This window comes from Felis catus, chromosome A3 (assembly GCF_018350175.1).
Source record: "Felis catus isolate Fca126 chromosome A3, F.catus_Fca126_mat1.0, whole genome shotgun sequence".
Classification (NCBI taxonomy): domain Eukaryota; kingdom Metazoa; phylum Chordata; class Mammalia; order Carnivora; family Felidae; genus Felis; species Felis catus.
This window is the reverse complement of record NC_058370.1, coordinates 42,069,783-42,096,710: the sequence shown is the minus strand read 5'-3', so window position 1 is coordinate 42,096,710 and position 26,928 is coordinate 42,069,783. Positions and strand designations below refer to the sequence as shown.

The following is a 26,928-nucleotide window of genomic DNA, read 5'->3' as shown; positions in this document are numbered from 1 at the left end:
CAGATGCTTATCTAACTGAGCCACCCAGGCACCTCTATTTTTACCATTAATGCAACTCAATTAAAAAAAACCAATAAACTAACAAAAACTCCAGCAGGATGGAAACTACAGAAAATCTCATTCAAGGGCTTGATCTAATTCTCCTTTACTTTTATTAAAATGATTCCATATTTCCCTGCCATTAGCTGCCCCAAAATACTACGAAAGCATCCTATGACAGGTTTATACACCATAAGATGTGTTCTAAACTAGTGTAGGCATTTGCTGACAGGACAGTGAAATGAATGAAACGTTATGTATAGAGTACAAATAATAGTTTATTGTACAAAATTAAGGCCTTCATATTTCATAGTTCACCAGGCTAAACAAAGACCAGCTATTTAAATCATTCAGCAAAATTTCACTTTCACTCCCCCTCACCCCCAACTATTAAAATGGGTTGACCAAATGTTATCAAAACAAACACTATAAATAACACCAAGTCCCTTAAAGACAACTATCCCATGTTATTTCTTGGCATAGGTGATCTTCATGGCATGGGAAGGTGTGATTTTAAATCCCTGTAAAGCATCCCTGGCGGCTCCAGCCTGTCCATCATTTTCAAATTCAACAAAGGCAATGTCATGCCTTCCAGGTACCAAACGTACTTCCTTGAAACCAGGAAATCTGTAAAAGGAGAAACAATTTACATAAATGCTATCAAATACATAAATGTCTGTTCTGTGTTTAAATTTGCTAAGCAACTTCCTAATACTGGTCTAGGAAACGTAACATGACCTACCAGAATCCTGAGTAGGTTGAAAGAGTCTAAAATATAATTAGGAATACGGTGAAAGAAGGGTCGGTATAACATAAGCTAATTCTATTCTTGTCATTGTATCAAGGCTTGGTTTCCTGTTTTACTCATCAATTAGAATTAGTAATTCAAACATCAGAGGTACTTCAGCTTTACATATGCTCACTCTGCAGACGGACTTCAATTCAGGATTAATCCCCAACCAAATCTGTGACCCTGGAAGTACTGCTGTGTGATACATAAATGGATTCAACCCACGGAAGCGCTCCACATCCTGTTGGGAGGATTTCAGAACACACATTGGTTTGCGAAGAGACTTACTGATTAAACAGCATGGATAACATCATCTCATTCGTTTCTTCCGGTAAATTATTAAGGAATAAAATATAGTTTGGAGGGTAATCAGGGACCTATTATAAAGAAAAAAGCAAAGTTAGCTTTCAGTATGAAAAGCATAGTACGCCATTTAGCTCTCACATTAAAATCTAAACTTCAGAGAGCTACGTTCCAGTTTATTAAGGAACACGAAATCGTAGCACTACATCAAACACTAAAGCTGAAAAACAAGGACACCATGCAAATAAACATAAACCTAACAGCAACTAAGGAGGCGTTCAAGTCACTTTATGCAAATTTGGATGACTGCAAATCTCATTACGTTTTAAGAATTTAATAGTACTGAAAACAATGTTTCAGTTGTAACGGGAGGACTCTGCCATCTGGATTACATAGTTGAAAGACCCTAACTAGAAAGGCAGCAATGCCCCCCATCTTCAGCTGCTTACCCGAGGAACAACACTCAGATACTCAATCTTCTGCATTATTTACAACCTCCCAGCGTTTAAGAAACTCTGGAACTACCGCTTAGGGCCACGACTGGGTGACAATGTTTTCTGCGAGTAAATGAGACCTACAGAGCATCTACTTCCATCCAAGTAAGTAGAAACAAACACCATTGTTAGATATTAAACTAATTCTCTGGCACCCCGACCTGGGGTTATGAGGACCTAGAGACAGGATCATCCTGTACCTGAGAGCCTATTTGTCTTCAGACTACTTTCATTTAGAGAAGACATGATGAGTAAAGAACAACTTAAGGCTTAGAGAATGAAGTACTGGCATTTGTAAACTGTACTATAATTGCCGAAAGACTTCAAAGAAGAGAAGTAGATAATATAGGAAGATGTACACAACTTAAAGTCAGAGAAGGAAAGCTCAGAGATGCAAGGAATTCTCTGGATTTAAGGATCTTGTCAGACCTGAGCATCCAAGGAACCAAAGAGAAAACCATTAGTATATAATTGAAGCTTTCTCTTTGAGGCCTCCAGCAGGGAGATTTGCTAAAAGGTTTCTAAAACATCTATACAAAGGGACATGTATTTATTCTCAGAAGAGCGAGCAAGGGTAATCGTAAACAACTTTGTTCTATTAGAAAAGATGGTTTAGTGTTTCAGGCAACTAGTATGGAAAGGGAGCCTGTCACCTGGCCAATTCCCGCAAGCTGTGTGTCTGTAAAGCCCTGGGCTTCAGACGTACTGTGGAGAAAACAAAAATGCTTGCTCCCAGCCTTCGCAGAGTTTAAAATCTGTCATTTTGATTCCATCACTGAATCATTATGGAAAGCAAAGAATAAAGTGAGGTTTCATTTTCTCCCCCTTAAAATAACTAAAATGTTTTGAGGAGTGAGTTTCTATATTAAAGTGCTATATAATTTAATGTCTTGTAGAGGAATTATTTTCAGTTTCTGGAGACATGCAAGTTGTGTATTATCGTAGTGGTTTATGATTTTATTTTAAAGAGCAAGCACCACATGGGAAAAATATTACCTGAGGATTTGGTGTTGAATTTCCTTGGGTATTTGCTGCATTTGGTGTTCCCTAAACAAAACAAAGAGAAAACAGTTATAACTTCCAATCACGTATGCCTGGGTGGCTCAGACAGTTAAGTGTCCTAACTCTTGATTTAGGCTCAGGTCATGATCTCACGGTTGTGGGATCGAGCCCCATATGGGGTTCCATGTGGACAGTGCAGAGCCTGCTTAGGATTCTTTCTCTCCCCCTGGCCCTCCCCCACTCGCACACGCTCTACCTCAAAATAAACTTAAAAAATTTTTCCAATCGCTCTAAAAGAGTTTATAATTTTAATTACTGCATAAAATTAACGTTAGTTTTTAAAAGACCACCTACTAAATGGGAGAAGACATTTGCAAATGACATATCCAATAAAGGGTTAAGTATTCAAAATATATTAAGAACTGATAAAACTCAACACCCAAAAAACAATCCAACTAAAAAAATGGGCAGAACACATGAACAGACATTTCTCTAAGGACATAGAGAAAGCCAACAGATAAATGAAAAGATGTTCAACATCACTCATCTCCAGGGAAACGAAATCAAAACTACAATGATATAACACTTCATATCTGTCAGAATGGCTAAAATCGGAAACACAAGAAACCACAAGTGTTGGTGAGGATGGGGAAAAAAAGGAACCCTCGTGCACTGTTGGTGGGAATCCAAACTATGGAGGTTCCTCAAAAAATTAAATCCAGTAATTGCACTACTGAATATTTATCCAAAGAATACAAAAACACTAATTCCAAAGGATAGATGCACGTCGATGTTTATAGCAGCATTATTTACAAAAGCCAAAAATTATAGAAGCAGCCCAAGTGTCCATCAGTAGATGAATGGATCAAGATGTGGTGTATGGGGGGTGCCTGGGTGACTTGGTCGGTTAAGCGCTGGACTTTGGCTCCGGTCATGATCTCATGGTTCATAGGTTCGAGCCCTGCATCAGGCTCTGTGCTAACGGCTCAGAGCCTGGAACTGGCTTCAGATTCTGTGTCTCCCTCTCTCTCTGCCCCTTCCTGGCTCACGCTCTGTCTCTCTTTCTCAAAAATAAATAAACATAAAAAAAAAAAGATGTGGTATATGTATATACAGATATATATATGTATGTATATGTATACATATATACACACAATGGAACATTATTCAGCCATAAAAAAAATGAAATCTTGCCATTTGCAATGACAGGGATGGAGCTAGACTGTATAATGCTAAGTGAAAGAAGTCAGAGAAAAAGAAATACCATACAATTTTACCCATGTGAAATTGCAGAAACAAAACAAATGAACAAAGGTTAAAAAAAAAAAAAAAAAAGAGACAAACCAAGAAACAGACCCTTAACTACGGACAACAGACTTGGTGGTTGCCAGAGGGTGGTGGCTGAGGGGGATGGGTGAAATAGAGGCAGGGGATTAAGAATACACTCCTCACTTATCATGATGAGCACTAACATATAGAATTGTTGGACCACTATACTGTACACCTGAACTAAGAACACTTATGTTAAAATTTGAAAACTTAAACCCATTAACTTAAAAAGATTTCTTATTCCATTTTAAGAACTGCCACCTTAACTGACTAAAACTAACTTGTCAGTTAATTTTGAAAGATCTAGTCCTAAATTTTAAGGACTATATCATAAAATTTAACCTCTAACCTTTAAGATTATAAAATAATTCATTAAAATTACATATTTATAATATGTAAATATAAAATTACTGAGAAATATATATGGAGAAACCAAGAACCTGTCTTCCTTTATTTTTTTTTTACTTTATTTTGAAAGAGAAAGTGCAAGCAGGGTAGGGGCAGAGAGAGGGAGAGAGAAATCCCAAGCAGGCTCCACACTGTCAGTGCACAGCCTGATGTGGATTCCATCCCACAAACTGTGACATCATGAACTGAGCCAAAATCAAGAGTCAGACACTTAACTGACTGAGCCACTCAGGTGCCCCTCTTAATTTTTTTTTTAAAGCAAGTACACAAAAGTCGACCATTATACTTCGTGAAACTGATTTCTAATCACTTTCAATCCAAAAGTAACTACTTTTATTTGGTATTTTAAATTAGATTTCTAATTTCCAAATTGTTTAAGGAAAGCAGTTTTGTGTGGCATACTCAAGATTAAAGATAGTATCCACAGTATTATTTACGGGCAGAAGTTGAGAAATAAGCCAATAGATATTAACAGATTTTGAAGAACGATGGAACTGGATGCCAAATTCAAACAAAACTGTTTCATATAAATCTGCAGATGTACAGGTTTATGTTTTAATTTGGTGCTTAAACAGAAGTCTTGGAATCCTATAAGAACTCAACCATTCCAGCTTCTTAAAAGTCCACCTTGAAACACACATAGGCACAAACATACACACACGCCTCGGAGACCCTCCCGTAAGTGGAACACGGACCCCTCCATCAAGTCTGCAGCATCAGCAGACCCAGGAGCTTTGGTCTGTCTTACCTGGCCAGGTTTTTTGTTGGCAGTTGTCGCAGTCTGTTCCACTGTTTTTGCTTTTTTCTTTTCCTTCTTCTTTTCTTTGTCGGCAAAAGTGCCACGCATTTTAGATATTATATCAGAATCTGTTTTTGCATACTGGATTCGCTGTTTTAATTATGTGGAGACAGGTTACTTTCAATTACGCTGAAGGCTGTTTACACTACTCATTAATATTTCAAATTTCATTACACAAATACACTACATGCTAGTTTGTAACACATCCCTAAGGAAATCTGTCTAACACACACCCAGTGAAAATAAATTGTGGTCTATGATTCACAATTTTTAGACAAAGTCAGACTCAACTAGGTTTATCAAAAGAAAACCCACACATTTTCAAATGGGAATAACAGAACTTTGCAATGTCTGCACCACTGCTTCTCTCCATTTCATAAAACAGAAAAGTGCATTGGAAAGTTGTCTGCTGCTTAGCAGGGAGTCTCAATATAAGGGTCGAGCTGTGTCAATTAGCTGTAGAATGTGTCATATGGAATTTGAGATTTTCAAAGTTAAGTACTAAAGATTGAGAAGAATTTCCCTTTGAATCCAATCTGCTATTTTTATATATTTTTTAATATTTTTATACATTTTTTTAAGTTTATTTAATCATTTTGAGAAAGACAGCAAGCACAGGAGGAGCAGAGAGGGAGAGAGAGAATCCCAAGCAGGCTGCATACTGTCAGCACAGAGCCCGATGTGGGGCTCAAACCCATGAAACCGTTGCGATCATAACCTGAGCTAAGAGTCGGACACTTAACCTACTGAGTCACCCAGGTGCACCGACCTATTGTTTTTCAACAAAATGACCAATAGCGGCATCAACTTAAACTGTAAAATGCTTTGAAAAGAAACAAAGGATGGCACCGCAACTAGGCACCCAGGCCACCTGCTCCTTCTTACTATGCCCGAGCCAGCAGGGACATGCTACTGAGACAGCAGGCAGGCGTTTAAATTTTTTTTTTTTTTTTCAACGTTTATTTATTTTTGGGACAGAGAGAGACAGAGCATGAACGGGGGAGGGGCAGAGAGAGAGGGAGACACAGAATCGGAAACAGGCTCCAGGCTCTGAGCCATCAGCCCAGAGCCCGACGCGGGGCTCGAACTCACGGACTGCGAGATCGTGACCTGGCTGAAGTCGGACGCTTAACCGACTGCGCCACCCAGGCGCCCCCAGGCAGGCGTTTAAAAACACTGGTCTAGGAGAGCATTTTGTAAACATTAATGTACTTTCCAACTACCTTGAGTGCTTGTAAGACTGCAGATTCTGATGCAGTAGGTCTGAGTGAGGCCTGAGATCCTGTACTTGTACGAAGCACAAAGTGGACGGTGGGGCCCACACTTCGAGTAGCACGGCCGTGGCTTAGAGCATTACCACACAGCTAGATTCAATCAGCCATCCCAAAATTGGCGCTAGGAGTTACAACTATTTTCTAGGGTGCATCTATCTGCAAACGGCAACTTCCACTTCAAGGAAACCTTTCTTCTCTGTAGCTGAATGAGCTGAAACAAGTTCTCTGACCATATCAAAACACAAGAGTCCTACAAATTACTATCTAAATTTGCCTTACAGAGTAAGAATTTAATCTCAGTCCGCAGGGAAACCAGAGACCTTCTAAAGTATCATGGGTTTAAAGGAGGAAATTTGTCAAAATCAAAAGCAAGTCTGTCTTTTCTTTACCTCAGCTAGAGATGAGTATACTGGGGCAGCAAGAGGAGAGCATGCCTACCCTCACCTTAGTATTCAGCACTTTCTCTGGCTGCTCCCGGCTGCTGCAGCACAGGGTTTCTAAGTGGTCTTATCTCTGCAAACAACTGTGGTTTTGCATGGCATTATCTAACCAGAAGGAACAGACTTAAACTAACGCTAACTTAGTCCCAAGGACTCCCTCTCATCTCCCCTAGTTCTTCAACCTTCTCCCTGACCTGAACAGATCTTGGGTGATCTTGGGTCTATCCTTATGACACAGTCACCTGTGAAAATCTCTGACCTCAGCCACCATTCTTAGCTGCCTGGTCTACACTAGTGATTCTCAAATCAGAGGTGATTTTGCCCACAGGAGAAGGCTGGTGCTACCGAATGGAGACACTGTGGGTCGCCATGCTACTGGCGTGTAGTAGATAGGGGCCAGGGATGCTGTTAAACACTCTGCAATCAACAAGATAGCCCAACACGACAAGAGTTACTCAGTTCAAAAGGGCCAATGCTGGAAAACTCTGGTCTAGACTAAATACCCATTAGCGATAAAAGCAGTACACCCAGAGCTTAGAGAAGGGGCAAGTTTTACATTTATGCTAAAGGTTCTTTAGGAAGATGGTTCTTCTGTTTTTGGCATTAAATAACCAAATATCCTTGAATTAGGGTTATGAGTTCCAAGTTATAGCAAATTTTGTTCATTTCTGATCTGGTATGTTGGGAGTTAAAACAGAAGAGTAACCAAAACCACCTAAATAAACACAAACAAGACAGCGCAAAGAATGTTCTTCTCCCTCTTCCAGGATGTTGGAGATTTGGCAGTATCTGCTACCTTCCTGAAGGCAGAGAATGGAACTCATAAACTACTTTCAATGCACTATCAGTCTACTGGACTTTTTCCATTGATTTAAAATCATTAGTTGCCAAAGTGAAGCCAGTGCCAAACACAGCCATTTCTAGCTTTCCTGTATCTGAGTAATAGGCACATGCAAACTTGTCATCTCAACAAAACAGCCTTAAAATCCTCTACGGGATGAAATTGTTCCTCCACATTAATGTAATTTTAGACTTAAACTAAAACTCAGTCTTACGCTCCTGCCAAGTGAGATCTCCATTATGCTATTTCTTCATACGCACTAAGAAAAAAACCCTGGTTTCAGGAAATACCGTTTTATCAAAAAGGAGGTACGTAGGCACAATCCCAGTTTTCTGAGGTGGGCTTTTCCACACAGATGATGCCCATCAGATACGAAGTGATGGGAGAAAGGGAACTTGATAGAAAAGGAAAACTTGGCTCCAGTAACAAAAAGTGCCCACTCCTGAATTAAACAACATGCTACATAAAGGCCCTCAAACTACAGACCACAGCCAACACCGCCTGTTTTTGTAAATTAGGTGTTTTGGAAGAGAACCACATTCATTCACTAGCATACCACCTATGGCTGCTTTTCCTGCTATGAAGGCAGAGTTAAATAGCTGCTGGGGGCACCTGGGTGGCTCAGCTGGTTAAGCGTCTGACTTTGACTCAAATCATGATCTCCTGTAAGTTCGAGCCCTGCATTGGGCTCTGCGCTGACAGCTCGAAGCCTGGAGTCTGCTTCAAATTCTGTGTCTCCCTCTCTCTCTCTGCCCCTCCCCTGCTCACACTCGCACTCTCTCTCGCTCTCAAAAAATAAAATAAACGTAAAAAAAAAAAAAAAAAAGTTGCTGGAGAGATCATCCAGCCCACAAAGCCTAAAATATTTACTACCTGACCCTTTAGGACAGTGTTCGGATCCCTAGTTTAGAAGAAAAAAAAAAAAAAAATCACAATAGTGGGTGTGATTGCACTGCCACTGGTTATATTAATATAACCTAGGTAGGCAACTTCTGTGCCTCATTCTCCATTTCTAAAATAAAGGGATTAGACCAGTAACTGCACTACCGACTATGGGCCAAATCTAGCCCATGGCCTATAAGGACTTTTTTTTTTTTTTAAACGGTTTTAAAGGGTTGTTAAATACACCCACACACATACACAAGAATATGCAACAGAAACTGTATGTGCATACACCTATAGCCTCAAATATGATCTATTCCTTTATGAAGTTTTTGCTAACCTCTGAATTAGCCCAAAGGATAGCCAATCTGCTTACATCTTACAGGTACTGAAAATGAACACACCGGGCACAGAGCCAGTTTATGGCAGAATGATGACCCAGGGCTTTGAAACTCTGGGCCTTGGCTTTCCCCAAGGCCCCTCCCCATCCCAGTCCCAGAAAAAAGCACTCAGAAATCCACACCCAAGGTACTCTGTATTCATTCACACATTTGGAAACCCTTGCTTTATACCCTGTCTCTACTCTAATCCAATCCTCTACCATCCCTTACACCAGCGGCCTGAGTTCCCTTACATCCTCCCAGCCCTCCCACACTCCAATCTTCTTCCAGCAGCTAAACGTGAATCTCAGTATGTCATTCCTTAGTTTAAAACTTTCTACGCATAACTATTTCACTTCTGTTCACTGTTATTCACCAACAAAACCTATGAATTTAAACCAATGATTTTTTCTCAGATCACTGCCTTTTCTAGACTGTCTAGCTTCTGATAGGAGTTATTTCACTATGCTATTTTCTGAAACATCAACTGGATTTCCTTTGACCATGATTTTGTTTTATATTATTTTATAAGTTTACAAAGGTTTCTTTTTAACGTTTTGAGCTATTAACTTCTAGTTCTTTCAAGATAAGAATATTGCCAATACTGCCATTGTTTTTTTTAAACGCTCTACATCTTGGGGCACCTGGGTGGCTCACTCAGTTAAGCCTCTGAATCTTGATTTCGGTTCAGATCATAATCCCACAGTTCGTGGGTTCCTGAGTTTAAGCCCCACGTTGGGCTCTGTGCCGACTGTGTGAAGCCTGCGTGGGATTCTGTCTCCCTTTCTCTCTGTTCCTCCCCCACTCTCTCTCTCTCAAAATAAAAGTAAACTTAAAAAAAATAAACACTCTATATCTCATTGTATTTTGTTATTGCCTGTCTGAACTGTCATAAACTAAGTGAATTACAAACTCTACTACTAATGTGTTTCTATAAACATAAATGTGTAAATAAAATAAACCAAACTTGCTCTAACACATAATTAAGGCAGAAAGAAACACCCAGTTTCATGCATATGTCTATAAACTTAACACACCATCAACAGTGATTATACCCAAAATAATAACATCGCCTTACCATTGGTTTACCATAAAATGGAAATCCTTGTAACTGTCTCAAGGCATTTGTGGATGAACCCAGCTCCTTAAATATAACAAAGGCTTGACCCCTCATCTTCATGGTCTTTAAAGCTACAATATCTACCACGTGGCCAAACTGAGAAAACAGGGCATACAGGGATCTCTTCAATTCTGAGCAAAATTAGAGGGGAAACAAGTTATTTGTGAAAGAAACAATGACAAAATTCTTCATAAAATGACACTGTATCGAGTACCCTCCATCACACACTTATTTATACAAAGTTACACATTTTAGTAAACATATTCCACTTATTTTCCGCCCCTACCTATTTTTGCTTTTAAAAAGCCTTGAAATCCTCACACAAAAAGAAACAAGGCACTGTTGCGGGTACTGACAAAGAGGACTACATGACAAGTTTTGAAGCCGCACAAGTTTTCAGATGCTGGTAATTAAACACGCTTTGGTTGTGAATAAATGTTTTTTTAAAGCACTTACCTTCTTTTTTAATTTTGTCATTCATATTGTTGATATAAATTGTATGATTTGGCCTTATATCCATGTTTGGGGTTAAACGGTCCAAACAGCCTAAGGAGATAGTAAATAATTCGGTTATAAATGGAGAGCGTTAACTCACTGTTGTATGGCATGAGGACATAAGGATTATTAACATCTCAATTTTCTTTCAATCCCAAGTGCAGAAAATATTAGTTTGTTAGCAGTCTTTAAAACCTCTCCAACACTTGCTAGCCCTTTTTAAACAAACAAACAAACAAACAAACAGTTCTCCAGCTCAAAACTTGATGGAGCACCAGGACCTAGGCAGATTTCAGTTAAGATTATTTCAACCAATGCATTTATTTTTATACTTATCTTTCACTTGTGACAAGCAATACAGTTTTTTCATCTGCCTCACGAAATAACTTTAATTTTTAATGAGATTATTTTAGAATTGAGATTTTAAGAAAAATAAAAAAGAAACTAGCAAATGTATGCCCAGTAAAAATCAAGACGCAACATTAACAAAGTTTGCCAAGCAATACCTCATGGGTGCACTTCAAAAGCACTTCGTACCTATTTATTAATTTATATACACTATCACCAGCTGTCCTGACTCTAAGGTTAACTCTGCCTGAATTGAAATTAGGGAGCTCAGAGAGAGCAGTACTGCGTGATGGTTAAGAGCTCAGACTCTAGCACAGACCACATCTGAATTCAAACCCTATCACCAGCTGTTCCTTAATCTCTCCGGTCCATAGCGGTAAAACGGGGCTGGTTTAACAGCATTTACCTAGTAAAACTCAGAAGACAACGACACATAAACTTCAAGCACAGCTCTGGCACGAGCAGTAAACACTTCAAGTAGCTGTTATTATTAACGGCTATTACAGGTTAAAGGACTTGCCCAAGGTCAGATAGCTAATAAACATCAGGCCGGGCAATTCCGCGGGTCTCCTCGCCCTTCTCTTTCACACTCACCTCGCTACTTAACTTTTTACGTTGTTTTCAGATGCAAACTGTGACCTCGCTTTATTTCCTTGGGTGCCCCCACATATTCCTTCATTTCACAAATTTTAGGCCCACTGCAGGGACCGCACTTAACAGGTGAAAGGTCATGCTTGTCAGGCTTGCGACCCCCGCCCCCTACTCCTTACCCGAAAAAGGGCTCACGTCGCGAAAACGACGAGAAGGAATTGCTCGGTCAAACTTAAAGCAGATCCCTCAGAGGAAAGACTCTCGCAACATTTCATGTGGGGTTTGATGGTGGTCTGCATTAGAGCAAGGGCACCGAGAGTCCAAAAGCGGCTTCCCGCCTCTTCAGCCACAGGCACGTTCGACCATAGCCCCAGTTAGCGGCCCCGCGATCCCCGATGCCAACCCTTCCCACCGAACACAAGGCTCCTAAACTCGGGGTCCTGGCGGGACCAGCGCGTCAGTCTCAAACTCCCCCCGCCCCCTCTGCGAACGCCGAAGCGAACGCGCGCCGGCTCCACCGCTGCGCCCCGTCCACTCCCGGCTCCCACAAGCGGGCATCGGGCCCAGCGGCGGCCGGTAGCGGGGAGGTCGCAAACGGGCAACGAAAACACGTTCCAACTCACCTGAGGCCTACGCCGCTCCCGCAAAAACCGAAAGCCGGAAACCGAGCCGCTACCGGAAATTACGTTACCACGTGCCTCAATCAAGTGCCGACAAGTCGAGGAGTCGAGCACGGAGTCGATCGATGCCCTGCCGGCTCCTGCGGCTGCAGCTGGGAATCTCTCTGCGCATGCGTACACCGGGGGAGCCGGAGGGGTGTCTAGGGAAGGGGAGAAGTTTGTAGGAACTTCATGGATTAAACTGTAATAGTGGGTAGTGCAGTGAAGGAAAGTCATTGATTCCTTACCCAGCCATTGCTTTGTGCACTTTTACCCCACACAACGGTGCCTTTCATCTTTCCAGATCCTATATAGTTTTACAGACAGCCCCTCATACCAACTACTGACAAGGTGCCCTGGTTTTGCCCTTCTGGGATCTCTGGTGGCCTCTGATTTAACCTCATCTTTAACCTCCCAAGTGTTCTCGAATTCCCGAGACTCTTGAGGGAACTCTCCTGAAACATTCCGCTGATGAGCTTGACTCTCAGAAGCAACTCAGTTTGAGGCTCCAAAGCAGAGGGAATTGATGTCTCCTGCTCTCCAGTAATAGCCAAGCAAGCACCCCTAAGATCATCTGCCTAAACTCAACTGAAACAAAACAAAACAATTCCTTACCACCCTTCCCATCTTTTCTCTCATACAAAAATGCCTAGATTGTTCCGGGACAACACAAGTTGTTGTTGATGCCTAGCTGAATGGGAATCCAAAAGAAGTACATGCGGTCATTCTTCTATTCATCAAACGTGTGTAAAGTATTGATGAGGTTTGGGAATGGTGGGGGTTTGGAGCTGATGGCCAAGAAAAAATTCTTGAAGGTGTCTTTGTTGCAAAAAGGTGATTTTAATTAAAGCATGGGCCCCAAGGGCAGAAAGAGCTGCACTGGGGTTGTGGAAAGTGACAGGTTATATACTATGGAGTTGGGGCGGTAAAGTCAAAAGGGGGGGCCTCCAAAGGGACTTTTATATGCTAAAGAGGACTCCTAAGATACCAGCGGCCTTGCTATTGTCAAGCTAAGGTTGTTCTCCCTCTAGTAAGGCATTAACATTATGACCATATGGGGGTCCTGGAGAAATGTTACACTCTGTATTTGCCTCAAGTATTTGTCAGTGGGCTGCAGGTTATAAAGAAATTTAATTTTACCTGCCATTTCCTTCTTGCCTTTGTTCCCCACATCACTATGGAGGGGAGGGTGATGTTGGGGCTCCAGGAAACTGAGTCTGTAGGTTTCTGGAGATTAGGCTACTGATAAGATTGCCATTTTCTTGTAATTTACTAAGACATTTGTAAACTGATGGAGACTCATGTCCTGTAGGACTGTGATCTTATCAGTTAACCATTTGTTTTCTTTCCTTTCTTTGTTCTTGGGCAACCAGGAGTGACGGAGGAATATCACCCAAAGGGAGGGGTTGTGATAGCTTGTGCTTGGCCCTCAGCTTGCCTTATGGTCCCTCATCAGTATCATCTGAAATATGAAATAGTTGTTAAGAGGCAAGGGAAATCTAATCTAGTATCTTCTGTTAACCTTAAAAATAAAACTGTTATTTCACCAGAAAAAAAAAAAGTTTGGGAATGGCAGGGAATTATAAAATTCAAGATAAAGAAGTTACGGGAAAACCATTGGCCAACCCCACAAATACAGCAGAGGAATTTCATTTTTATGGAGAAGAAGGAGGAAATTGGGCAGGTTGTTTTGAAGGAAAATCCATTGTGTGTGTGTGGGGGGGTGACAAGATCTCATGGTTATGAGGGTTTCTCATTGGATGAGTTGCAGGGATAGTGAATTTCTTGTAGAAGATGCAAAGTACATCTTTTTCTGTTGGGACCTGTAATTGATTATTCTTTCCTATGGAGGATTCTTTTGTTGGGTCTGTAACTGACACTAATTTTGGAGCTTGTAATTGACAATGCTTCCTGTAATTGATGTGGTATTCCCCTTTCTAGCCTACCCAAACCACTTTAGTGAGGTTTTCCTTTATTAATTTTCCCAATTCCCCTTAACTAATCTCTCGGAGCCTGCTTTCCTCATCTGTAAACTAAGGATCATAATAGTACTTCCTTATGGAAGGATTAAATATAAGGTGGTTAACACACTGTCAGACACAAAATAAATGACTTATAGATGTTATTTCTAAATGCTGTCTATGATTTGTACATACTGATTAAGGAGCCAAATAGGTTTTATAAGATGGAGATTTTTATTTTTTTTTTTAAAGATCACCTGAAGTTGCAACAACTTGAAAATAATGCAAGCTTCTTGAGGGTGGGGATTATCTGATTTGTTTTCTCAAGTACCCTCAGTGACTAGAAAAGTACCTGGTATTCATTAATATGTATTGAATGAATGAATGAATGTGCATGGAAAATTAGGTAGCACTAAACAAATGTGATATTTCATGAAGATGCACATAAGTGTAGGAAATAATGATAATCACAGGGATGCCTGGGTGCCTCAGTAGGTTAAGCAGTTGACTCTTGGTTGACTCAGGTCATGATCTTGGGGTTCTTGAGTTTGAACCCCACTGTCAGTGCGGAGCCTGCTAGGGATTCTCTTTCTCTCTGTGTGCCCCTCCCCTGTTCTTGCTGTCTCTCTCTCAAAATAAATAAACTTCAAAAAAACATGGTAATCACAGAAAAGCATTATTTTCATGTATATATTGGAAGAAATGTAACTAGTCCTGTCTCAGTTAAGGAAATATGAATGAATAAAAAGGGAATATCCTTAACACCTTGAAAGAGAATATAAACTAAACAAAAATGATTTCTGAATAACAAAGGACAAGCATTAGTATGAATTAAAATTACATTAACATAGGTATCTGAGCAATTAATTAATTCTGTTTGACGCTGCTGTGGATAGCTAAACTTATTTCTCTGAAAATAAGCTATAACCTGATAGTATTATACAAGTGCTTCTGGCCAAGAACTCCTCATAACTGTTTAAAGAGGATGAGGTAGGACTTTGCCAAGATGGGAAGAAAATACCACAGGAAACACAGAGACCTAAAGACAGAGTACACATCATGTTATATTAACAACTAAATAAAGGCTACCACACATTACTATGCTGGGAGGAAGAAATCCTCTAATGCCAACTCAGTGACAATGATCTTCTAAAAAGACAGGTTCTTCTAAAAAGAGCCAGTGCATTTTCCTGTCCTTGGGCAATTGCTTTGGGCTTTCCAATGGTCTGTTAATGATCCTCCAAAGTTTCCTGAATGATTTTGAGAAACTGGTAATTGAAAGCAGGAATGAGAAAGGACTAAAGGGGACAGAGGAGCTTTTCTGGTCTTGTGAGAAGCCTTGCATGGCCTGGTTCTAGAACTACAGGCAGAGCATTATAATATCTGAACTTTGGCCAAATGCACTGTAAAGCAGCTGAGGCCAGACCCCTGGTTCCCAGACCTATTTTGAAAGCATAAGTGCAGCTATAGTTGAGTTCATTGCATGATTAACTTACCTTCACTTCCGTTTTGTCCCCTACTTAATTATGTTTTATGCACCTCTTTTCAACCAGAAATTTTGCCTTTTCCACTCCTACTCCTTGTTTACTGACTGATGAAGGTAGTAACCTAGTGGGGACTGGATGCTAACATTTGTATTGAAATTATCTGAGTACCTGATCACCAGATCCCATGCCTCATTGCCTGAAGAAAGCATACCTCCAAATCGTTTCAAGGCACCCCCCTTCAAGTTTTTAAGAAATCCCTTACCCTCCTCCTTCCCCAAACACATATCAGCTGTTTGTAGGCTCAACAGGGCAAGGCAGTTTTGGGAATGACCCCCTGCCTTCTCCTTGGGCTCCCCTTCTGATGACAAAGCTTTATTTGCCTTAGAACCAGTGTCTCAGACATTGGCTTCCCGCTCATCGTGTGCACGGACAAGTTAGAGTTTGGTAATACAACTCTCATTCCTTTATAACCAAATTCACCTCTTGAGGGTCGGATCAAGAATCGGTGTCAAAAGCTTACATGTTTTTAAAAATAATAGAAAAGCAAATGGGTTTCCTTGGAGTTCTGCTCAGTCCAGTCTCTCATATTTCAGTTAAACAACATGATTGACTTTCCTGTGGAACAGGTTTTTTATCAAACTAAACCCAGAGGCAGTGCTATAACACCTTAGCCAAGCTTTATGTGTCTACTGATGATGAAACTCACTTATTTTAGAGGTAGAAGAAAAATGACTACAAACAATAGGGAATAAACCGTGTCAAGAGTCCTAAATTACGAGGATGATAACCGAGGTGTCTCTTAGTGACTCCGCATACACAAATATTTACTTACCTTATCTGCACATGTTTTATGTTTCTCATTAAATATTTTCCATATCTTGCTGCAGTGGCTCTGAGATGGAGCCATGTTTAAAGGAAAATGCATCATCAAACTGGTGGGTAAGTTTTAGCTTATTTATGTTAGATAGAGCCACAAATGTACCACAATTTGTTTGTAGCTTCTTTCTCTCCCCAGGTGGCGATTACATTACGAAATTTATGTAGAGTGAAATTATTTTCACAACAACCATTAAACAAACCCAGGCATTATTGTTGAGCACTAAATGAGGTTTACCTTTTCCTAGCTGGGTGGGATTATGTTTGCTGAAACTTTCTAAAAAGCACCCCCTCCCCCCCCCCCCCCATTTGGGGAAGAAATCATTTTGTGCAATTATTTCAGTTCACTTTGGCCCTTCCCTTTTACTCCTTTTGGACATATTCTTGTTTTCAGGGAAGAAAAAAAAAAAAAAAACCAGAAATGACTACCACCTCTGATATGTACTACTGTGTTACTGTTAATAATGGGGTGTCATTCACATCCAGATAGGAATCTGAGATAGGCTATAATAATATATGCATTCCTTAAAGTTTGGAAGCAGTAGTTTGCCTTTGAAGACCTGATAACTAATCAAAAGAAATGCGTGTGTATGTGTGTGTGTGGGTGGGGGGTGAAGGGACCCTGAACTTCTCACTGTTCAATATTAAGATAGGGGCAAGTTGTGCTCGCCATGGTGTCATCTGACCTCCCCTGAACTCTGCTACAGTAACATTGTAGCAGGATTCTGGAACAGAGAGTCTTGACACCTAGGCTTTTCTTTCCAGGAAGCAACTTTAATCCTGCGGGCACAGCTCAGTTGGGTTGGTACCCAAAGAACTGAGCCCTGAATGCCATGTGGCATAGTTTTTTAAAAATATATGTTTACTTCTTTGTCTCCCATATATGGTAACACACAAACATGCAGTCTGATTAAGTGGTCTCATGTTACAAGGTCCTGAGGGATGCTGTCACCTACATATCCAGGTTGCCTTGAGGCTTTTTTTCTTTCCTTAGGGAGGGGAACCCTACCATAACATCACACACCTGCCATTCCCTTCAGTACTAGCAAAATAAGATGCCAGTCCCATTAGGCCCACCTGACAAGCAAAATATTATGCAGATAACAAGTTTTTTTTAACCTTCTTTTTTTTTTTTTTTTTTTTGAGAGAGAGAGAGCACAAGCAGGGGAGGGGCAGAGAGAGGAGGAGGCAGAGGATTCAGAGCCAGCTCAGTGCTGACAGCAGACAGCCCGATGCAGAGCTTGAACTCATGAACCATGAGATCATGACCTAAGCCGAAGTTGGATGTTTAACCAATTGAGCTACACAGGTGCCCTGGAAAGTTTTTTTTTTTTTTTTTTTTTTTTTTAATGTTGGACTTCAATTATGGAATTTCAAATGTGATATATCATTGATTTCACAGGTATACTCCAGATATCCTAATACCTAGTGCTGCTCAAACATTAATGTCTACATGGGTCACCTAGGGATTTTGTTAAAATCAAATTTTGATTGAGTAGATATGGCACGGAGCCTAAGAATCTGCCATTATTGCAAGCTTCCAGGTGAGGCTGACGCTGCTGGTCCCCCATGATATTTGGGGAAGCAGAATCCAAAGCATTTCCTCTTTGACAGAACTAATTAATTGGTGGGTGATCGAGCATCGCACAGCTGTTAGCTCTGAAGCCACAGAACTATCAGATACAGGCTATTGTCCTCTTGTGCAAACACAAATCAACTATTTCTTTCCAAGGAGGTATTACTTATCTGAAACTTTATTTTAACTGCCTTCTACTGGGCATTTGGAAATAAATCTTAAATGAGAGTGAGGAAGTTTGGAATTTGTATTCCTTATTGAAAAGAGATTGCTTCATTTTTCGTGAGGCTCAGGGTCGCCGTCTAGTTGGTGGTAAGTCATATCTGTGCACAAGCATTCTGGTTCTTCTCTCTTTCCGGGCTCATGGAGGGCTTGCACTTCTCCACACCTTTGAAATTTGTGTCAGAGTAATGTGACTTGTCTTGGCTACTGAAGCCTTAGGACATGAGGGTTGCATCACCTCCAAGCAGGAACATCAAGAGCTTGTGCACAATTTGCCAAGTGCCCTTTTCTTTTTTTTTTTTTTTTAATTTTTTTTCAACGTTTATTTATTTTTGGGACAGAGAGAGACAGACCATGAACGGGGGAGGGGCAGAGAGAGAGGGAGACACAGAATTGGAAGCAGGCTCCAGGCTCTGAGCCATCAGCCCAGAGCCTGACTCGGGGCTCGAACTCACGGACCGCGAGATCGTGACCTGGCTGAAGTCGGACGCTTAACCGACTGCGCCACCCAGGCGCCCCACCAAGTGCCCTTTTCCTGGCTTTGTGATCATGGAGACATATCCTGAGATGGAATCGCTGTCGGATTTAGGTCCCTGAGTGATTTCAATGATTGGACACCTACCCTACACATACGTGTGCTGCTTCAAATTGGTTGTGTAACATAAGCAAGGAATAATCAACTGAGATTCAGCGGGTATTTGTTAAGGTGGCCTAACCCATCCTGACTTATATAGGAATTGAAACCATCTCTGAGAAGTAATTCTTAGAAAGTTCAAGAGTGTGGGGCTCCTGGCTGGCTCAACTCTTGATCTCAGGTTTGTGGGTTTGAGCCCCATGTTGGGTTGTAGAGATTACTTAAATATAATAAAATCTTTTTAAAAAGGTGGAGGGGGGGGTGACTGGGTAGCTTAATCAGTTAGGTGTCCAACTTCGATTCAGGTCATGATCTCACGGGGTTCGAGGGCTTAAGCCCCACATCGGACTCTGTGCTGACACCTCAGAGCCTGGAGCCTGTTTCAGATTCTGTGTCTCCCTCTCTCTCTGCCCATTCCCTGCTTGCACTCTGTCTCTCTCTCAAAAATAAATAAAACGTTAAAAAATATTTTTTTTTTAAGTTCAAGAGTTTTACACAAGTAGTTTCACAATCATGGACTGGTTTTGAGTGCATATGAGGTTATGTAGCTGAGGTGGCTCATTTCTTTTGAAAGGGAAATCAAAGTAATCAGTTTATAACTGCAACTGGCCCTTAAACAATTCGAACTGCGTGCGTCCACTTATACGCAGATTATTTTTGATAAATTCAATACAGTACTATAATTGTGTTTTCCCTTCATTATGGTTTTCTTTCTTTTTTTTCTTTTTTTTTCAGTTTATTTATTTATTTTGAGAGAGACAGAGAGAATGCAAGCGGGAGAAGGACAGAGAGAGGGAGAATCCCAAGCAGGCTCCCTGTGGTCAGTGCAGAGCAAGATGTGGGACTCAAACTGCAAGATGTGGGACTCAAACTCACGAAACCATGAGATATGACCTGAACCGATATCAAAGAGTCAGGAGCTTAACCAGCTGAGCCACCCAGGCACCTCCCTGGTGATTGTCTTAATAACATTCTCTTGTATCGAGCTTACTTTATTGTAATATAGTATATGATATATATAGCATACAAAATATGTGTTAATCAACTACTTATGTTATCAGTAAGGCTTCTGATCAACAGTAGTAGTTAAATTTGGGGGAAGATGAATGTTATATGCACATTTTCGACTGCGTGAGGGTTCAGCAAGCTTACCCCTACCCCCTGCCCCCCACCGCAGTAGGATCGACTGCATATGATCTGTGTTTTGAGTGACCTTTGTGTAGTAACCTAATCCTGGATTTACTGGGCATATATGTTAGATGACTTATATAAGAAAATATCCTGCAGTCTAGCTGAGAGAAGAATTTGTGGTTGGTAGCATTTTCACATACCTTCAGAGAAGGGTTCTGAAGAAACAAAGAGATGTCATGCTCACACTCTATTTTAGAGTGGTCAGGATATCGCCTTGCGACAAGAGACCAAGATATTATAATACATTTCAGGCAAGATTTAACATCATGAGACAGTTTGGATTCCTATCACAAAGAAAATGAAGGAAAAAAATGAAGCCTCTAGTTTGAATTGCAGATTATTTTTGGACAAGACAACCCTGGAAATTATTTCTGTCAAGGGAATCCAAAACAATTATGTAAATGAGCCTGGTGCTTCCTATTCTATTTTGTTTAAGGTGAATGGGGATCAGTTCAACTCTTGTAAATTTCCCTAATATCTACTGGCAGAAACATCATCACATAGGTTAATGAGTTTATTAAAATGGATGGTGAAAAAGTAAGAAATAATATTTATCTCTTACTGATATGGGACAGTCTCTCCTTAATCAGTCTCTTTTTTTCAGTTTTAATATGAAGCTACTTTCTGACCTTTAATGTTACCAAATTACTTCAGCTCCTGAAAGATATTAATATAGCATAATACATTTTGTCATTTCAGTAGAAGGTTCTGAGTAAGACTGGTCAGTTTCGGAGCCTGAAAAAAATTAGTTCTAAGTTATTTCCTCGTGACTGAAATTGCAAACGTCAGATTCCATTACAGGTGGCTAACAGTGGAAGACTTCCTCCCTTCATTCAACCTAGGGTATCTTGGAAATCTTTGTGCACTGTTTATATAGCTTAAAAAGCTTTGTATAGCTTTATATAAAAAGCTTTATATAGCTTACAACAGGACTAAGACTTTGGGATACTCTTATCTTTACTGAACACCTACACATAGTGAATCCTGTGCCAGCCACTGAGGACGTGATTGTGAGCAGCACAGACATGCCACCTGGTCTCATGGAGCTTCCAATCTCTTGGAGGCGTCAGATCCATAAGCAAATGTTTGCGAACGGCCACTAGGGCGGTGTTCCCATTACTATTGCTGTGTAACAAACCACATGAGTCTAGGCCTCATGGACTCTATGGGTCAAGGATTCAGGGTGTGGCTACGTGATTCTTCTACTCCTCCTGGAGTGACTGACGTTACTCAGTGGGACTCAGCTGGTGGATGGATGGACTGATCTAGAGGCTCCAAACAGCTTCACTCACATGTTTGGTGGTAGGAGTGGCTAAAAGACTGAGCTCACATGGGACTTTTAGCTACTCACTTATCCGAGTGGTTAAAAATCTGAGCCAGTGGGGTGCCTGGGTGGCCCAGTCGGTTAAGCATCCGACTTCGGCTCAGGTCATGATCTCGCGGTCCCTGAGTTCCAGCCCCGCGTCGGGCTCTGTGCTGACAGCTCAGAGCCTGGAGCCTGCTTCGGATTCTGTGTCTCCCTCTCTCTCTGCCCCTCCCCTGCTCATGCTCTGTCTCTCTCTGTCTCAAAAATAAATATACGTTAAGAAAAAAAAAAATTTTTAAAAATCTGAGCCAGCATCCATGCATGTTTTCAGCTTGGTGGTCTCAAGGTGGTTGGATTTCTTATAACGGGGTCAGCTTCCTCCAGACCACATGTCTCAACAAAATTAGGTGGAAGCTTCATGACCTTTTTGGACCTAGCCTGGAAAGTCACACAAGACTTTTAGCAACTTCTTGTCTGTTAACAAGTGAGTCATAAGGCCAGCCTAGATTCAAGGGCAAAGAAATTGGATCCCATTTCTTGGTGTGAGACTAGCAAATTCACACTGCAGAAAGCTTGTGGGAAGGGAGATATTATTATGGACCTCTTTTAATGGTGAAAAATGTGTACTTAGAATTAGCTAGCAGGACTCAGTTCAGATGATCCCACTTTTGTTGGTAACATCCAAAGTACCATAGTTGGGAACTAGCTGAACATATGCCTTATTCTCATCATCAGGATTGATCAAGGGATTGACTTCGACCATATCAAAGTCATACAGTTTCTTTATAGACTGTTTGATCTGGTGCTTGTTGGTTTTGACATGCACAACCAATAGAAGTGTGTTCTTGTCTTCTGTGTTCTTCATGGATAACTCAGTGGTCAGAGGGCTTGATGATGGTATAGGGGTCAATCAATCAAGCCTGTTTCTCCTGGGGGCATTCTTCCGAGGATATTTGGGCTGCCTTCAGAGCCACAGTGTCTTGGGCCATCAGAAGTTGGTTGATAGGCAAATCTTCTTTATGACTATCTTCACAATGCAATCTTCTAGAAAAAGAAAGAAAGAACACAGGGGATCCTCGGTGGCTCAGTTGGTTGAGTGCTTTTGACTCTTGATTTCAGAGAGTCATGAATCCTGGAGTTATGAGATCGAGCCCTGTGTCAGGAGCTGCTCTGAGCATGGAGCCTGCTTCAGATTCTCTCTCTCTCTTCCTCTGTCCCTGTCTCCTGATGGTGCTCTCTCTCTCCCTCTTTCTCATTTAAAAAAGAAAAAGAAAAAAACCCCACAGAGTTGGAGAGAAAGACTTTACAGAACTGTAGGTAAGAAAGAGTGGGCATTTAGAAAGGTAGTAAGTAAGAGGAAGGCAATGGAGACATCCCTAAGCAGAATAAATACTCCTCACAAAGGCAATGTGGTGAAGAGGAATTTGCCAAATTTGAGTAACTAAAAAAACAAAAACAAAACAGTTGTAGCTGGAGCATGGAGAGAGTGAGGGAGAGGGTGAGGTTCAAAGATCAAGTAGCATCTTGCAAGCCATGTTAAGACATCCGAATGCTATGCTAAAAGCAGTGGAAATCAGATGTTTAAGCAGAGAGTGAACATGATCTGAGGCTTTGCGTGGATCTTTCTGAATGAATTGAAGGGATCAAGTCTGGGCCAGTGAGGAAATATTTGCAGTGCCCACACTGATGATAAGGGTGGCCTGAATTAATATGGCAGCAGAAAAGTAGACAGATTTGAGTTCTAGTTAGAGATGTAATTGACAGATCTTGCTGGCAGATTGAACGTGAAGAGGGTAGGGATTGGGAGATGTATTGGTTTCCTAGGTCTGCTGTAACAAATGTGAAAGGTTTTATGTCAAGGGGTTTTAATGTTTTTATTTTTATTTTTGAGACAGAGAGAGACAGAGCATGAGCAGGGGAGGGACAGAGAGAGAGGGAGACACAGCATCCGAAGCAGGCTCCAGGCTCTGAGCTGTCAGCACAGCGCCCGACGTGGGGCTCAACCTCACGGACTGTGAGATCATGACCTGAGCTGAAGTCGGACGCTCAACCGACTGAGCCACCCAGGTGCCCCAAAATGGAGCAAGGAGGCCATTAAGGAAATGGGCCCTTATGCATGTCCTCACTAAATAAAACCATGAGCCTTTGAAATGGGCCAAACTCCAAATACTCCAAGGACTTTGCAACCCGCTACAGTAACAGACTTGGCTTAGTGATAGCTTAGCAACCAGCTATGTCTACCAAGATGTTTTCTGCCACCAACACCAATCAAAATCTTTGTAAACAACCTCTACAAGTGTCCCATTTTGTTTTTTAAAACTCCTGGCTTCGAGGCGCCTGGGTGGCTCAGTAGGTTAAGTGTGCAACTTCGGCTCAGGTCATGATCTGACGGTTTGTGACTTCGAGCCTCGCGTCAGGCTCTGTGCTGACAGCTCGGAGCCTGGAGCCTGCTTCAGATTCTGTGTCTCCCTCTCTCTCTGCCCTTCCCCCACTCACACTCTGTCTCTGTCTCTCTCAAAAATAAATAAACATTAAAAAATTTTTTTAAAAATAAATAATAAAAAAAATAAAACTCTTGGCTTCTGTTCCTTAGTGGGACACAATTTCAGTTACTACCTGAATCTATACTCCCCAAATGATACTCCCCATCACTTTGCTTCAGTCATCACATGGGGGACTCCTGTGTGTCTGTCTCTGTGTCTCTTCTCTTCTTAGAAGAACACCAGTCATATTGGATTAAGGGCCCACCCTACTCTTGTATGACCTCGTCTTTACTAATCACATCTGCAAAGACCCTATTTCCAAACAAGGTCACAGTCACAGATGTCAGGAGTAAGGACTTCAACTCACCTTTTTTTGTGCGGGGGCACAATTTAATCCACAATATGAGGAAAAGAAAGGATGCCCCTCAGGTTCCAGCACAAATCCTTGAAGGAGTAGTAGTGAATGGTGTTGAGGCGCAAGCAGGCTGGGGGAGGCAGCTGGGGAATCCAGCATTTAAGTTGAATAGGTTAAATGTCACTTAACAGTGAGATGCCCAGGCGGGGATGTTAAGCAGGTAGTTGGGTAGATAAGTCTAGAGATCTCTGGCTGGATATTTGAACAAGAAGCCCAATGATGAGGGAACTGTATCCTGCTAGGTGACAAGCAAGAGAGTGCAGGATAACTGGTTGGTGAGAACAGAGAGAAAAGCCTAGAGCCCAGGGGACCTCCATTGAGTATCTCAGTTCATAGAAGAGAAAATCAAGGCCGATGGTCTTCTAGTAAATGTTTAACAACTTGTGCTCACTTTGCCAGCACATATACTAACTACTAGCTCTCCAGGGGGAGGAGAGGAGAGAAAGACCTGATTTGCAAAGTTCACCAACTCCTGTGGTGTCAATATTCCTGCCATGGTCACTGGCTTGAAAAATTCTTGAAAATTTAAAAATCGATTTCTTACAAGCTGGTACAAGCTGGCTTGAACACATCTCTCCTGCTTCAAGCTAAACCATCAGCCTACCCTTTATGGGCCTTAGCGTCTTTATCTATGAAATGAATGGCTGCTCCAAATGGTTTCTTCAAAGTCCCTTCCTGCTTTCACATAGTGTAAATCCTAACAGCAAAACTTGGGGTCTGTCCTGATGGTCATGGGCCCTTTGAACACAGTATTTTCCAATTAAACAGTTGAATGGGTAAGGTATAAGTAGTGACACTCCTGTTCAGTGACTGTCAGCTCCTGGCTTTCAGATTTATAGGCAATCACATAGAGGAGGAAGGCTGGAAACTACTCTCTCACTCTCTGGAGTCCTGTTGGCAAGTCTAAGCTCTCTTTATCTCTCCTCAATTTGCCCTGCCCTTGCCCCAACAGGTCAACTACAGGCTACCCCTTGGACAAGGTCTGCCCTTGAGTGTGAAGAGGTCCATAGAAGCCCTGAAAGAGGACTCAGGCCACAGACAGAGGATTCTGAGGTCTCTGGACTCAGAGCATAATCTGTTCAGAGAAGAGATAGAGGTTCTGGTGGTTACAACTACTTGGCCCCATGGACTTGGAGGGGCTTCTCTTCCCCCTCTTGCCTAAGGGAGATGTTGTCAAAACACATGGATTATATGAAATCAAGTATGGTTAAACCTTGGTTTGTGAGCACAATTTATTCTAGAAACATGCTTGTAATCTAAAGCTCTTGTGTATCCAAGCGAATTTCCCCTTAAGAAATAATGGAAACTCAGATGATTCGTTCTACAACCCAAAAAATATTCATATAAGAATGATTACAATACTGTAATATAATACAAAATAACAAGGAAAATACAAAATATAAAGAAAAATAAACAAATTAACTTGCACTTACATTTGAAAACCTTCGTGGCTGGTGTGAGGGAGACCAGAGAGAGGAGGGTTGTTGTGTAGGACAACTTTCACTATCACTAATGGAACCACTGCTATCTATTGGCTCAATGGGATCTTTTTCTGCATGGGGGCCATTGTATATACTTGCATAGATGTTGAGTACAGTAGAGTATTAATAAACTCTTGTCATATGCTGTATTTTTTTTTTTAAATTTTTTTCAACGTTTATTTATTTTTGGGACAGAGAGAGAGCATGAACGGGGGAGGGGCAGAGAGAGAGGGAGACACAGAATCAGAAACAGGCTCCAGGCTCTGAGCCATCAGCCCATAGCCTGACGCGGGGCTCGAACTCACAGACCGCGAGATCGTGACCTGGCTGAAGTCGGACGCTTAACTGACTGCGCCACCCAGGCGCCCCCGTCATATGCTGTATTTAATGTAACTGACAATAAGGCAGCAGAGGAAAGGGTCTATATCTGACCTGGAATGAAGCAAAGCATTCCTAAGCTTACTCTTGTTTGGAAAAGGAAAGGACTGTCCACGGGTGCTTTGAAGTGACAAAAAATACACTAGCGCCAATTGTGGGCACCTTCCAACATTCCGAAAAATCACGGATTTCTGCCAAACACTGTGGCCTACGACTGAGCATCCGAGCATGGGAGACAGTCACCCGCAATCCCACAGCAAGAGAGAGAGAGAGAGATAAGAACCATTGGCTCATTTGTGATCATGTGACTTTCGGTGTCACGTACTACTCATATTGCAAGACACTGCTCATTTATCAAGTTAAAATTTATGAGAAATGTTCGCTTGTCTTGTGGAACATCCACAGGAGAAGTTACTCGCAATCCAAGGTTTTATTATAATAGGAAAGAACCTACTACATGTGTGACACATAGTAGGTGTTAAAAATGGTGGACTCCATTTCTCCTCATGGTTGTATTTGACTAAAAGAGGTTCTTTCTATAGGAATTAAATATATATGTATTAAGCACATGCTTTATACTGTGGGAGACACCAGCTGTGTGTAATACACTATCTCTGCTCTCATAGGCATTAAAAACTTGTTGAAAAAAGAAGACACTTCAAAGGTGTAACTGATCCAGAAGGCACTTTATGAAATGTACAAAATGGTGCATGACCTGGCTGTA

General features: G+C 41.4%; 1 protein-coding gene across 2 annotated transcripts; it reads right to left on the bottom strand.

Annotated features, from left to right (window-relative positions):
* Window positions 1-299: 299 nt before the first annotated feature.
* On the bottom strand, window positions 300-12,294 carry SNRPB2 (small nuclear ribonucleoprotein polypeptide B2). 2 transcript variants are annotated; one of them, XM_003983797.5, is made up of 7 exons: window positions 12,159-12,294; window positions 10,558-10,647; window positions 10,060-10,232; window positions 5,114-5,254; window positions 2,623-2,673; window positions 1,118-1,206; window positions 300-666 (listed from the first exon to the last, which is right to left on the bottom strand). In XM_003983797.5, exons 2-7 carry the CDS (start codon window positions 10,619-10,621, stop codon window positions 507-509), a joined length of 678 nt encoding a protein of 225 aa, XP_003983846.1. In that variant the 5' UTR covers window positions 10,622-10,647; window positions 12,159-12,294; the 3' UTR covers window positions 300-506. The 2 variants fall into 2 exon arrangements, with proteins under 2 accessions (XP_003983846.1, XP_006930031.1); XM_006929969.5 differs by lacking the exon at window positions 12,159-12,294 and adding an exon at window positions 11,715-12,118.
* Between the last annotated feature and the right edge of the window lie 14,634 nt (window positions 12,295-26,928).

Excerpts from the sequence above, each read along its gene's own strand:
- SNRPB2 (XM_003983797.5), bottom strand. The coding sequence starts at position 10,621 with ATGGATATAAGGCCAAATCATACAATTTATATCAACAATATGAATGAC. Across the intron at positions 5,255-10,059 it reads CATTTTATGGTAAACCAATG|CGAATCCAGTATGCAAAAAC; the intron begins GTAAGGCGATGT and ends TAATTAAAACAG. Across the intron at positions 667-1,117 it reads TTATCCATGCTGTTTAATCA|ATTTCCTGGTTTCAAGGAAG; the intron begins GTAAGTCTCTTC and ends CTCCTTTTACAG.